This window comes from Rana temporaria, chromosome 6, assembly GCF_905171775.1.
Source record: "Rana temporaria chromosome 6, aRanTem1.1, whole genome shotgun sequence".
NCBI classification, from domain to species: domain Eukaryota; kingdom Metazoa; phylum Chordata; class Amphibia; order Anura; family Ranidae; genus Rana; species Rana temporaria.
The window spans coordinates 154,226,337-154,242,150 of NC_053494.1; the positions used below are offsets into that span (position 1 = coordinate 154,226,337).

At 41.0% G+C, this 15,814-nt stretch overlaps 1 protein-coding gene across 2 annotated transcripts in view; it reads left to right on the forward strand.

The window, feature by feature from the left end:
* PDE1A (phosphodiesterase 1A) overlaps nt 1-10,730 on the forward strand; it is a 340,988-nt gene extending 330,258 nt beyond the window's left edge. For both annotated transcript variants that reach the window (XM_040357635.1, XM_040357636.1), the window contains exon 14: nt 10,196-10,730. In XM_040357635.1, coding sequence (XP_040213569.1) covers nt 10,196-10,248 — 53 coding nt within the window. In that variant the 3' untranslated portion in view covers nt 10,249-10,730. The remainder of the gene's footprint in view (nt 1-10,195) is intronic.
* Nucleotides 10,731-15,814: the final 5,084 nt, after the last annotated feature.

Sequence of the window (15,814 nt, forward strand, 5' to 3'; positions counted from 1 at the left end):
TAGCCCATTTCTACGTGAATCTGGCCCTTTGTTAGCTATGAAAAAGTAATACATTTCTTTTGAAGAAAGACATAACTGTTTTTTTTTATTTGTTTGGGTACTGGGTGGTTGTAAATTCTTGCAAAAATATGAGAATATTTATTAATCTTCATATTGTTTGTGTACAATACCATGTGTTTTATGAACCAGTGTAGAAAGCACACATAAAATGACCACGTCTGCAAAGATGACATTTAGTGATTAAAAATTTAAGTGAGTTACAGCCCAATAAAAATAACATCAGCAATAAACTATATGGCCACCATAAAGCTCAGGAAACAGTAAGAACACAGGCTGCATATGGAGTTTATTAGTCACTAGGATGTGATCATAGTTAATATTAAATCAATACTGTGTCTGCAAAACCTATTCCAGTCTATCTTGCTGTGGTCAAAATCCATAGTCTCAAGAAAAAGGTAAACTTTGTTTACTTTTATTTAAATATTTTCTATAAAATGTGAATTAATTTTTTCAGGGGTTTATTGGGTTAATATGCTAATAATCATGATTATTATAATGGCATGGTAATTATGACCAGTGAATTATAGTATTTTCTTGGGAACTTTCTAAGTTCTATACTATCACATTTGAAAGTGTCTTACCAATTCTATGTTCTCTACTGAAGTTATACAAAGCCCCTTAACATCAACAGGAAAACCTCATTCCTGTTATTTATGATATTTGTATATTTGTCAAACTAAAGGTTACCTATTCTAAAACAGTCAAGGGGAGACTGGGAATATGAGACTGAGGAGAAGAATACATTCAATACCTTCACCATGTCTCTATCTATAGTAACCAGATTCCCTTCATCATTCTTTACGGGACAAATATAATCTGACCTATGTACTTAAAGAATTTCTTGGGATTTTTTTTTTGCTCTCCTCCCCTATGTGCCTTTCGTGTTCTATCTTAGCCGCCCTGATTGCACCCTTACATTTCTTGTTGCATTCTTTGTAAAGTTGGAATGCTGATGATGATCCCTCAGCCTTGTATTTTTTGAAGGCCTTCTCTTTTGCTTTTATATGCATTTTTACGTTGGAGTTAAGCCACCCAGGACATTTATTAGCTCTTTTAAATTTATTGGCTAATGCCCTTATTTAATATGCTATTAAAGCATACCCATGTTTCCTCCGTGTTCTTTGTTCCTAAGATTTTATCCCAATTATCTTCTAGCAAGGATCATAGTTTAGGGAAGTTGGCTTTTTTTTTTAATTCAGTGTCTTTGTATTCTCCCTATGTTTCCTATTTGTGTGATTTGCCCTTTACTTTACTTTACTTTACTTTACTGACCCATTAAATTGTTCTGCAAGACATTTAGGAACTGGCAAGCCTTAGATGAATGTGCGGTTCCTTCCACCCAGTCTATGTCTGGATAATTAAAATCCCCCATTATAATGACACTTCCCATTCTTGCCGCTAATCCAAATTGTGATAGAAGGTCTGCCTCTGCCTCCTCCCTCTGGTAAGGGGGCCTATAGCATACTCCCAGTATTACTTTCCCCTTAGTTTCCTCCCTTTGTAGCTCTACCCATAAGAATTCCACCTCCTCTCTTGCTCCCTTAGTGATGTCATCTCTCACATTCATTTGTTCATCATTTTTGATATACAGGCATACCCCTCCTTATTTTTAACCTCTCTATCCCTGCGATCTTACCCTCAGGAATAGCCCACTAGATTTTAGATGCTCATTAATGCCCAAACACCAATCTCCTCTGAATCTTAACCACTTGAGATCCGCGCTATAGACGAAATACGTCCGCAGCGCGGCTCTCAAGTGCCAAGTGGCCGTTTAAAAACGGCCTTTATGTGCATTACCCGCGCGCGCCACTGGGTGGCGCGCGGCGGGTAAAAACTGTCCCGACGCATCGCCGAAGACCCGATGCGTGTACCTGGCGGCTGCGATGTCCGCCGGGTACACGCGATTGTCGGTGACACAGCCGGTAACAGCAGGGACGTGGAGCTCTGTGTGTAAACACAGAGCTCCACGTGCTGTCAGAGGAGAGGAGACCGATCTGTGTCTCTTGTACATAGAGACACAGCATCGGTCCCCTCCCCCAGTCACCCCCCTCCCCCCACACAGTTATAACACACCCAGGCTACACATTTAACCCCTTCCTCACCCCCTAGTGTTAACCCCTTCACTGCCAGTCACATTTATACAGTAATTCGTGCATTTTTATAGCACTGATCGCCGTATAAATGTGAATGGCGCCAAATTTGTGTCAAAAGTGTCCGATACGTCCGCCGCAATATCCCAGTCCCAATAAAAATCGCAGATCGCCGCCATTACTAGTAAAAAAAAAAAATAATAAAAAAAATCATAATTCTGTTCCCCATTTTGTAGGCGCTATAACTTTTGCGCAAACCAGTCGCTTATTGCGATTTTTTTTTTTTTTTTTACAAAAATACGTAGAAAAATACGTATCGGCCTTAACTGAGAAAAAAAATAGTTTTTTAAAAAAAAATTGGGATATTTATTATAGCAACAAGTAAAAAAAATATATATTTTTTTTAAATTGTTGCTCTTTTTTTGTTTATAGCGCAAAAAATAAAAACCGCAGAGGTGATCAAATACCACCAAAAGAAAGCTCTATTTGTGGGGAAAAAAGGACGCCAATTTTGTTTGGGAGCCACGTCGCACGACCGCGCAATTGTCAGTTAAAGCGACGCAGTGCCGGACGCTGAGATTTCGCCTGGGAACGAAGGGGGTTTATGTGCCCAGTAAGCAAGTGGTTAATGCCCAAACACCAATCTCACACAATGGGTGATAAAAATGAGCATGTCATGTAAACAATTCAGATGGTTTCAAACCAGCAAGATGGCCGCGGTCCACAAGCACAACAATGCCACGATTCCAAACTCCACCCTATTATTTGTTTTGTCATATTAGACATCATCAGGGGCATGGCAGTGGGCCTTAACAGTGCATATATATATAGGGTGGGGACTTACGAGGACAGTCCTGCTCTAATTGCTCTTTTGATAACACGGCTGGGGGACTATATATTGAAATAAAAATGTTGTTCTAGGTTGGGCATTAACTCCACTTTCGTGGGGGAAAAAAATAGCAAATAAAGAAAAAATAATATAGCACATATAATTGCGACACTAATCAAATTGTAATTGAATGTTATTAAAAATTACCTTTCCTTTTCAATCTGCAGCACTGAAATTTTCTGAGAATGCATTGCAATATGGTTACCTGGGGTTGTTCTGTACACAGAGTGTTTACTGACCACTCCCCAGAAACATAATTTCCTGCTTGTGTGATTGGCGCACCAATTTTCCCAGAAGTCTGCCTAAGATACAAGTCAGATTTTAGGCATTTTTGGAGGGATACTTTCAAAAGAAACACGGGCTGATGGGATACAGGCCCAGCATATTTCCTCATAAGTGCCCAGAAGGTGCACACCTGACAGTTAATTATGAAACCACTCCCATTAGACCCATGACACAGACAATAACACATGGATTTCTTTAGAATAACAAAAGGTAGGAATCTGCAACAAAGGTTGTTTTAATCCTTGCAATGTACATAGATCACCCAGAGAGGAATGTTTTTTTCTCCACAAAAGTGAAGTTACGCTTTAACAGTTTGCCTGGAGTTCCACTTTAAATGTGCTACTCTTATAGCTTTGAGCAGCTGGACAAACATCATTATTGCTATTCTTGTTATAAAAAGAAAAGTTATAAACATTGTGACCAGGCTGAGATTTTGGTGAGCGCAAATCCTCATTGTTCTTCATAGTAAAATAAACTACAATTCAGACTGATGAAGCATGACGTTTTAAACCTTAATGACATACCAATGATCTCTGATCATATTTCATGCCTGGCACAGAAATACAAAAACATATTACAAATATAATTTCCATTCAGAGATAAAGAGGGGACTATAAAAGTAACATATGGTGCTATAATTAGCCTGATTATGTACATTCTAGAATTTAGGCAGAAGGGGAGACTGTAATGAGAAACCATCAATGATACAAGGCCAGTCTGGAAAAGTGCAAATCCCTCTAAAGAGACTCTTTGGCATTTAAACTTATAGGCTAATGTGTTCTGCTGCAATTATCGAGGAGACAAAAAGCCATCTGCAGTCCATTAGTGCTTGAAGAATTCTCATTGATATGATTGATAAGGAGTCAGGTTACCTTTTACCTTCTGTGTGCAGAATTGTATTGCTGAATCAAATGGAAACATAGTTTACTCCAGCAAAGCTCTGGCCAAAGTGGAAAATGGTATTGATGTCATAATTGTTTTTAGTTCTGGCCCACTAAAAATGAGGTGATCTGAAAACGACAGTATGACTTTTCATTAGCAGAGTGAAATGAGATGTTAAACTGGGAATTCATAAAAATAAAAAAAAATGTGCCAAAGAATGAGGTTTCATTATCATAGGAACATTATTCATTAATTGAACTTATTTTTGGATATCCGGGTGTTAATGTTTTTAATTATACACCAAGCACACGAACTAGAGATCTTGTGATAATCACGTTACTTGGCTGCTATTCAGATTTTTTCACTACTGACTTGCATTAGTGACACTGATCAATGAAGATTTAGTGATCAATAAGGGTTTGCTATCATTATTTTAAGTGCACAATTCAAAAAGTGAAATTGATTTAAGGAACTCCAGAATCAGCCAATACTACCTGCTCATATAACCTAGAACACTACTGTATTTGTGAAATTCCCCAAGCCTTTCAAGCCATATATGTGTGCTACAGTGGCGTATCTAGGGTATGGCAGCCATGGAAAGTGCCATGGGCGCCATATGAAGGGGGCGCTGTTGAGTGGCTGGGCAGCAAGGCACTTACCAGGGTCCGAGGGTCTCTTCTTCCCTCCTTCCGAGCATAGGCAGGATCTCCTTTTCAACACCTTTGCTAATGGACAATGGCAGCGCTATCCCTGCTGCGTTCAGCCACAGCCCTCCCCTGTTCTCCCAGGCTCTCCCATTCCATCTGGTCAGATTGACAGCGCACAAAGAAGAAGGAGGAACATCAGTTTCTCCCTCTCCTCTGTGAAAACTGAGGCCTTTAGTGATGAAGATTTCACAAACAAATGCTGGAAAATGCTGGATGAAGATTTCATCACTTCCAGTATTGGTTCTGCATTTACCTGGCTTTGGAGGGCAGAGGAGGGATCATGGCTCTAATAAACCCCAGATTTCTCCATAAAGAGAAGAGGATATGTCACTACCCAAGGTATCACAAGGGATGATAAATATCACTAGTTTTGTTAGCTGTTTTCAGTGCTTGCCATAGGCGCTATTTTCACTAGATACGCCTCTGGTGTGCTAGAAGTATCTTAAGTCACTTCCGATCTTGTGTTTGCATATCTGCTTTTCCAAACAGCACATTATTACTGAGAAAAGAACGACGTTTAGGTAGTAAAAGCAGTGTAATGCAATCCCTTACTGCCAATCGGCCCCCTGGGATTTTGTGTGTGGCTGAGTTTATTGTGGTTGAAACTAAATCCTGCTAGGGTAGGCTGCATTAAATGACTCACAGCACAGTCCCTAATGCACATAGTAAAATACATATACACTAAATTATCAAAAGTATTGGAACGCCTGCCTTTACACATGCATGAACTTTAATGGCATCCCAGTCTTAGTTCGTAGGGTTCAATATTGAGTTGGACCACCCTTTGCAGCTATAACAGCTTCAACTCTTCTGGGAAAGCTATCTACAAGATTTAGAAATGTGTCTTTGGGAATGCTTTCCCATTCTTCCAGAAGCACATTTGTGAGATCAGGTACAATTGAGAACGAGAAGGTCTGGCTCGCAGTTTCCGCTCTAAATCATCCCAAAGGTGTTTTATCATGTTGAGGTCAGGACTTTGTGCAGGCCAGTCAAGATCCTCCACCCAAAACTCGCTTATCTATGTCTTTATGGACCTTCCTTTGTGCACTGATACAAATCATTTGGTGGAGGGTTGATTATGGTGTAGGTGTTGTTTTTCAGGGGTTGGGCTTGGCACCTTAGTTTCAGAGAAGGTAACTCTTAAGGCGTCAGCATACCAAGACATTTTGGACAATTTTATGCTCCCAACTTTGTTGGAACAGTTTGGGGAGGACCCCTTCCTGTTTCAACATGACTGTGCATCAGTGCATAAAGCAAGGTCCATAAAGACATGAATAAGGGAGTTTGGGGTGGAGGAACTTGACTGGCCTGCACAGAGTAATTTTTTTTAATATTCACCTTTTATTTTATTGTATAGACATAAATGATTACAATCACATATTAAAAACATCCTATTCCTTCATCTATGCTCTATCCATTTATTCCCCCTACCCCTTTAAAACCTCCCGCAAAGAAAGAAAAAAGAAACACCCATTCCACCCCCTCTCCTCCTTCCCTCCTCGATTCCCTACACTTTCCTCCAGAGTCCTGACCTCAACCCGAAAGAACATCAGGTTGAAAATTGGGCCAACTCAATATTGAATGCTATGGACTAAGATCGGGATGCCATTAAAGTTCATGTGTGTGTAAAGGCATGCATCCCAATACTTTTAGTAATATAGTGTATGCTGTATTATTTTTAATAATTTTCTTGTCCTGGTGCAGAAAGACACTTGACCATATTTTAAATATAAAAAGTCTGAGCTCACAGGTTTGTTAGTTACCGTATATACTCGAGTATAAGCCAAGTTTTTCAGCACTTTTTTTGTGCTGAAAATGCCCCCCTCGGCTAATACTCGAGTCACCTTTTTGTGCCTGATCTCCCAGACTTTGGGGACCCGGTACCGGCCAGCTGTAGGTCCCATGGACCCCTGGCACACATATAGCCCCACTCTTCCTCTACAAGTGTGCAAAGTTTGTTGTCCGGGGGACCTACGGCTGGGGAGCACCGATTTTTCAAATTCAGGCACCCCTTCTATAGACTCCCATGTTAAACGGTCATTTCACTGGTAACTTTGGGGACCCAGTACCGGAAACTTGGCAGACGTATAGCCCCAGTTCTCCTCTACAAGTGTGCAAAGTTTGCTGTTTGGGAGACCTACAGCCGGAGAGCACCGATTTTTCAAATCCGGGCACCCCTTCTATATACTCCCATGTTAAACGTAAGTCTAGTCATGGACACAGTGAGGTATGGAAACAGTGAGGCATGGACACAGTGAGGCATGGGCACAGTGAGGCATGGACACAGTGAGGTATGGACACAGTAAAGCATGGGCACAGTGAGGCATGGGCACAGTGAGGCATGGGCACAGTGAGGCATGGACACAGTGAAGCATGGGCACAGTGAGGCATGGGCACAGTGAGGCATGGACACAGTGAGGCACAGTGAGGCATGCAGATGGACACCCTAGGCATATACTCGAGTCAATAAGTTTTCCCATTTTTTGTGGTAAAATTAGGTGCCTCGGCTTAATTTGGGGGCGGGTTATACTCGAGTACAGTAGTCAGTTACATAAAGATATCCCCTGTTTTTTAAGAGTACAATACATTTTAGCGGTTGCTGGACAAAACTAGTCTTTTATTGCAGCTATAAATTCAGTTAACAATGTTAATCCTTCTCTTCACACATCAAAGGTGATGAATTCATACTTGTTTTTACAAAGCATTATAATGGTTTGCTAGAAGGCAACCATGCATATTTGACAACAATGCCGACCTAGCTTATATGGATATTTACACGTTTTTAACCATATTGCCTAGAAAGACATGCCTGGATTCCTTCAGAAGAACTTATCATACCAGTACTGTACAGGTTCTTGTTTAATAGGCTTCATTAAGTCTAAATACAGGGCAATCCAGTCAAAGATAATAGTTTGGTTTTAAATGATGGATGGAATGACCTATGGCCTTCACACAGATCTCTTACGATTCAGCAGTAAGGTCTCTGCATTTGAATTTCCAGCTCTGTTTCTCTGCAGTGGCCATTAGAAGAGGTCATTCTGCCCCCCCCCCCTAAATTTCAAGTTTTGAGAGAGAAAACAGTGGAATCTGACCTCCATGCTGCCTTTATATTGACTACAGTGGCAATTCTGCAGTCAACTCCCTCCACTGGGGGGGGTAGTTATTCTGAGGAAGTTTCAGAAATATAAAAAGAATTGTGTGGTTCTGCTGAGCAGATTCCTTTAAATTAAATATTCATTTTGGGCTGAGTGATCCCTTAAAGAAGCGGGGTAAAAGGCCACCACCAGCAGTACACAGCATGCATTGGTGTGTGCAGCCTATTGCATTAGGGTGTGCACACCAGAGCACAAACACAATTTTATTTATTTAATTTCTTTAAGGAGCCCCATTATGGGGCTTTGGTGAAATATCAAGGGTCTAAACAGACCCCTAATGTCTTACTTTTGAGGAAGAGAAAGAAACTGAGGAATGAGATTCCTCAGTCGCTTTCTATGCAGCCTTCGGGGAAACATAGTTAACCATGCTTCAGGTAAGAATGAAGACAGGAGCAATCTGTACATATCACTCACTGTGTTCATTCAGAAAAGGAAGGGGTCGGTTAATGAAATATTTACCAGCCCTTTCCCCGCTCTTAACCACTTCCCCACCGCTCCATAGACAAAAGACGTCTACAGAGCGGTGGAGTTATTCCGGGACAACGTCCCTGGGACGTCCTCCCAGAATGCTTCACTCGCGCGCCCCCTGCGGCGCGCTCCCAGATGCATCTCTGAGCGCCAGGTCTAGAAGACCCGGCGCATCACAGATCGTGGTAAATCGCCGCTGATAGTGGCGGTTTACCACGTGATCGCTCCGTCAAATGACGGAGCGATCACTTGTAAACAAACCGGCGTCATGTAATGACGCCGGTTTCTCCCTCTCCTCTCTGTACCGATCGGTACAGTGTGAGAGGAGAGGGGGGAGAGTGGCAGCAGCAGCTGCTGTGGGATGGATCTGTGACAAATGCAGTCACAGATCCATCCCTCCCTCCCTGTGCAATACTCTGCAATAAATAACACCCATACTCTGCAATACCCCCCACACTCTGCAATACCCCCCACACTCTGCAATACCCCCCACACTCTGCTATACCACCAATACTCTGCAATACCACCCACACTCTGCAATACCCCCCATACTCTGCAATACCCCCCACACTCTGCAATACCCCCCACACTCTGCAATACCCCCCACACTCTGCAATACCCCCCACACTCTGCAATACCCCCCCATACTCTGCAATACCCCCCCATACTCTGCAATACCCCCTCATACTCTGCAATACCCCCCATACTCCGCAATACCTGCTAATATGACAGAAACGAGAATTTTATTTTTTATTTTTACAGAATTTTCAGTGTACTTTCTTAAATAGCGCAAAAAATAAAAACCGCAGAGGTGATCAAATACCACCAAAAGAAAGCTCTATTTGTGGGAAAAAAAGGACAAAAATTTCAGATGGGCACAATGTTGTATGACTGAGTTATTGTCATTCAAATTGTGAGAGCACCGAAAGCTGAAAATTGGTCTGGTGAGGAAGGGGGTTTAAGTGCCCAGTGGTCAAGAGGTTAAGAGAAGAGGAGGGAAGCTGGCAGCACTTCAGGAGGGAGACAGGAAGCAGGGGGAATCGGCACCACACAGGGTGATTGGGGTGTGCACTGGCACACCCAGCACACCCTGTGTGCACGCCTATGACAGCAAGCATCTCCAGTTACCTTTATGCCGTGTCAGGGCACCAAATGTCCTCAGTCCAAATGCCTATCACAGGAAGGAGCTAAGAAGAAGTTATGATACAGGAGGCAGGGCCATGCTCCTAAACCCCTCTCTATTTGTCTGAAGGACCACTATCTCCAGGACCAAATGTAATTCAAAATCCAAAATTGTGACTTGTCACAATAGAGAATTGATGTCCCTCACTTTAAAGAGATCACCCGTCACTTTTTACTGTGTCTCAGGACGCTTTAAATAATTTAAAAAAAGGAACCTGGCAGGGGTTTAACCATTCCCTATTCTATCTAAACAAAAACAGTTGACTTTAGATATACATTAAGCAAATATATCTTTGTTAGTATTAATGTTAAAAGTAGCACCTTAGCTTTGCTTTGTCCTATATTTTAAATATATTTGGCAGTGATGAAGTGAAAACAAGTAGAAGTGATTTACTATTGTATGTAATGACTATGTATACAAATGCTTTATTATTTGTTATGCAGTTTTATCCGACTTACTCTCTTCCTTCTTTACAGAAAGAAATTTAAAATCCATTAACAACAATGAAGAAAGTGTAAGGGAAATCTAATCTTTTTTTTTAACAATTTAAGGACAATATAAAAAAGCAAAAAGATTGATGGGAAATGGAGGAAAAGCCTAACTGGGATATCATTTAGGCATATGTCGAAATGTACAACAATCACTTTATATATATATATATCTATTTTTGGTGGCATGATATTAGGACACTGGAGGAAATCATCATTTATCTTCAGAATTTAAATTCCAGCAAAGACCAGAAGACTGGGTTACGATTCACGACATGATAATTGCAGTGGACTGATGGGATATTTGTAGTGGGATTTACTATTTATGAATCACATATACACGATCAGAGCATGTAAATATCAAAAGCATGTAAATAGTTTGTTGACCTATGCACACGTATCCTTTGGTACTTTCAAAAGAAAATGTCTTTGACACTAGGAAAATCAGTTTGTTTTTCTTTGCTGTTCCTTTGTGAACTTATTTTCACTTTTTCAGACTGTTAATAAACTTGGTTCATTTTGATTGTTTGTGTTATCTTCTTTGACAACCTACGGTTATTTGCAGATTCAGTTTTTCATTGACCCCTTTTATATCATTCTACAGTATAATAAAAAAGGTTGTTACCCACAGCCACTAATCAGAAAATGTTCATCTAACTGGTGTTAGGCTGGATTCACATCTATGCAGTTTTGATGCTTTTTGCAGATATGCCCTGCAGTCCATTTAACATAGTTTCCTATGGAAAACGTTCTGTAGTGCAAATCTGAAAAAAAAAATCGGTGTGAATCCAGCCTAAACGAATGTTCAGAGGCAGCTAGACACTTTTTTCAACTGCCCCTGAACTCATTTAATGTTATCTTATGTGTACATGTACACGGGTTCATTTACTGTCATTTTTAGGCAGTTGCGTTTATAGGCCATTTTTTAAGGCAAAAAAATGAGTTCGGACGCCGAAATTTCCGACGTTTCAGACGCCAAACACTTCTAAACGCAGCTAGATGTAGCTAATTGTGGTAACCCACATATAGCAGCGTTTTGTTTATAGATGTTCTTCATTTTTGGCCATTTTTTTGGTTGAAACGCTTCTAAACGCGAACGCACCAAAACGCAGCAAAACACGGCATGTAAACGTGGCAAAACGGACGTTTTAAACGTTGGTTACTATCTGTCAAGTTAAATCATTCAGGAGAGGTTGTAAAAACGTCCAGTGTACATGAAGCATAAAACTAATACAGTGGTTGTCCAGACATAGCATGTTGAAAAGATTAAAAAATAAAGGAATTTGTTATCAAGTGTGCATTTAAAAAAGTTCAGCTGAAGCTTCTGGTAGACATCTGTGGACCCTCTGGAGTGGATTTATGCCTGGTTCACACCTATGCATTTTTTAGCGCGTTTTCAGTTTTGCAGGAACACACTACGGTCCATTTAACATGGTATCCTATAGATGTAGTTCACATCTGTGCATTTTATGGAAATGGCCAGGGACTTTTTTCTGGTTTTTGGTTCCATAGACTTTATCAATGAAAAGCATGTATTGGAAAACACAAAATGCACCTGCAATATGCAAACTGCAACATGCATAAGTGTGAATCAGGACTTACTAGGGGTGCAACGAATCGTGCCCGATCCGCGATCCGAACGGGTCGACCTGTTCGGATCGGAACAGTATGCGATCCGCGGAACGCACCGCCGCCGCGGCCTTAGGAAAGACCGCAGGTTCGGCCTAGCTCCGGAGCGGTCGGCCATCTTGGTACACTCGGCGGCGGTGCGCGCTGATGTCATCACCCCTCCCTCTGCTCGTGGATTTTTTCTATTTTGCAAGAGCGCGCTGCACCACTGACTCTGCATGTAACCTGGAGACGGACCGAGTACATCAGTACAGTGAGTTGGCTAATGGCTTAATAGCCATTAGCCAACTCACTGTACTGATGTACTCGGTCTAGTAAAACAGTAACACTGTAATTACCATTTTTGCCACTGTAATAATAGTCATAGCCAACATTGCCCCCACCATAGTAAACAGTAACACTGTGTGTATAGCCATTTTTCCCACTGTAATCAGTGGGAAAAATGGCTACTTCCTTCACTAAATCTAATGATGCCAATGTCCTGAAGCCTCTTTACAGCCTGTTCCTATCACCCCATTCCATAGTGCCCAACCAAACCCTTTTATCAGTATCACCAGCTGTTATTTTCATGAAAACTATCCATTAAATTAAACAAGGGCTTTCTGAATGACATCATCTCAAAGCTTGTATGAATTTTTGTGATTTGGTTTACTTTTTAACATTATGCTTAACCTCCCTGGCGGTATGATTCTGTCTGGAATTACGTACCAAAAGCGGTACAATTATTTGCAAGGAAATTTGGCATTTAATACTGTAGGCCTGTAATTCTTAGGAATAACTCACTTAACTCTGACCAAACAAGAATCTAATAGGCATCCCGGGTATGACATTTTTTTAAAAACAAAATTATAAATTATAATATAATAAATAATTATAAATAATTATAACAAATAATAATATAATTCTAATAAAAATTATTCAATAATGTAATCAAATCAAAATCACTGAAATGTTCTCAGTTGCAAAATTGTCGCTGTCATTATTATTATTTTTTTATGACAAATTTCCCCACAAATCGCTATCGCACAATTCTGCAAGTGATTATATCGCTGTTTTCTAGCTGATCTAAAACATTTTTGACATAAAGGGACACTTTTGGTTGCTATGGACAATCTACAGTTTGCAGAAAGAAAGAACCGTTATTATTATTATATAAAAGTACATGTAGGGCACTGGGCAGACCACTAGGGACAAGGGGTGTGTGTATTTTTTACATACAGTACTGTAATCTATAAGATTACAGTATACTGTATGTATAGTGTTTGTTTACTTTTTTGAATTTGGCGCCGATCTCCGCTCCCGTGCGTCGTAACGTCGCAGGGAACGGAGATTGGCGGCACAGGAGGACGCTGTGTGAATCGAGCGAGGTCCCGCTTGCTCACACAGCGCGGTGGCATCGCTGGATCCAGGACAAGGTAAGCCAGCGCACGCTGCAGGCTCTGCATATCTACCCCGAGCGTGACTCGGGATACTGATTATAGCAGAAAAAATCCACCCCGAGTCACGCTCGGGGATACCGCCAGGAGGGTTAAGTTCATTTAATTGCACTTTTGGAGAAAATGTTCTTATGTGTCCTGTCTGTGTGTACAGATCTGTACACCCAAATGAAAATTTCCTTGAGTTTGGCTTTAAGAGAAAAAGGACCAGCAGCTGTTTTTTGGGCAGATTGAGGAAGGATGCTTTGTTACATTACAGGTAGTTACATATTTTGTTACATTTTGGCAGTACGTTTTCCCCCTGAAACAATGTGCCATCTTTGGGAGCATCTTGCATGTTACACCCATATTTAACATATAACAAATATACTTCCAGTGAATGAGAGTGTGGATAGAAAAGGGTACAAAGGTGCACTTCTATTTTGTCTCAAGCCTCGTACACACGACCATTTTTAATGTCCTAGAAAAATCAACGTTTTTTTCTATGTGATTCTTGTCAAGCCTGCCTTGCATACACACGATCGAGAAAAAAACAATACTTGAGCAAACACATACAACGGCACTATAAGGGGGAAGTTCCATTCAGATGGTGCCACCATGGCTGCTTTTGCTGATTTTGTGTTAGTAATAGTTTGGTCAGAGACGATTCATGCTTTTCAGTCTTCCTGCTTTTCAGTCTGTTACAGCGTGACGAATGTGCTATCTCCATTACAAATGCTAGTTTTACCAGAACGAGTGCTCTCGTCTCATAACTTGCTTCTGAGCATGCACGTTGTTTTCACGTCGTTAAAGCCTACACACGACCGTTTTTTACTACGTGAAAAACGACAACGTGAAAAACGACGTGAAAATTTCGAGCATGTTTTACATTTTTAATGCCCATTTTTCACGTCGTGAAAAACGGTTGTGTGTACGCGGCATTATACATCTTACATAAAGTAGTAAATGCAGCAAGAAGTAGAAAAGGTTAACAATGAATGACAACAAATGTAATTCAGGTCTGATGTTTTTTTTGTATTATTCAGCTTCTCAGTCAGTTCACCCTGCTTTGCTGAAGACCCTCTCTGACAGGAAACAAACAGCAGGGAAGGCTAGTACCTCAAGCACATATTGGCCAATGTAAGTGAAGGAGAAAGGGGAGAAGAAGTAGAGGAGGAGGAGGAGTCATGCGTCAAATTAGCCTATGGCCATATAATCACACTTAATTTTTGCTGTTGCCTGCCCACCCTCCTGGCAATAGGATTTCCATCTCTATTTGATGCTACCTGTCCTTCAACCTGTGTTGTAGAAGGGCAGGCAGACTCTGGCAGTACATTTTCCCCCTGAAACAATGTGGCACATTTACAAATGCTAAAGTACCAGGATTGGCCAGGAAATGTGTCAGGAGCCTGTAATAATGGCAGCATGGCAACTTTAGTTTGGGGGGAGAGAGGGGGATACAGATGATACAGATGATTGCACTGTCACTATCAGACAAGACAAGTAGTGGCAACACCAGGATATTTGTCAATGCTTACTGGGCCACATGTCTGTGGTCATGTGTACTCTGCTTCTGAAGGTGTGGTCCAGCAACACAGACACAATAAGTTCCACATGCTGGTGGAGGACAAGGATGGCCTTCTGAGCAAAATAATGGCAGCTTTGCGCCTGTCACTGTGGTATACCAGAGGCCATAAACCCATGGAAAGGAGTTGATTCCACCATCTGAACTGGGAGCATTTCCAAAGCCAGCAGATTTCCCAAGCTGGCATTAAAACGATGGACATGGGGGTGATTTGGGAGAAATTTATTTCCACCTCAGCACCTGCAGAAGAGAGACTTGCAAAACGTAATTTTTTTGGAGAAACACAATAGTTACCCCAATTTTTTTGTATAATGTGAAAGATGGTGTTATGCTGACTAAATAGATACAGTGGGGATCGAAAGTTTGGGCACCCCAGGTAAAAATTTGTATTAATGTGCATAACGAAGCCAAGGAAAGATGGAAAAATCTCCAAAAGGCATCAAATTACAGATTAGACATTCTTATAATATGTCAAAAGAAGTTAGATTTTATTTCCATCATTTACACTTTCCAAATTACAGAAAACAAAAAAATGGCGTCTGCAAAAGTTTGGGCACCCTGCAGAGTTAATATCTTGTACTGCCCCCTTTGGCACGTATCACAGCTTGTAAACGCTTTTTTTAGCCAGCCAAGAGTCTTTCAATTCTTGTTTGAGGTATCTTTGCCCATTCTTCCTTACAAAAGTCTTCCAGTTCTTTGAGATTTCTGGGCTGTCTGTCACGCACTGCTCTTTTAAGGTCTATCCATAGATTTTCAATTATGTTGAGGTCAGGAGATTGTGAAGGCAATGGCAAAACCTTCAGTTTACGCCTCTTGATGTAATCCCCCGTGGATTTTGAGGTGTGTTTAGGATCATTATCCATTTGTAGAAGCCATCCTCTTTTTAACTTCAGCTTTTTCACAGATGGCATCAAGTTACCATCCAAAATTTGCTGAAATTTTATTGAATCCATTTTTCCTTCTACTCATGAAATGTTC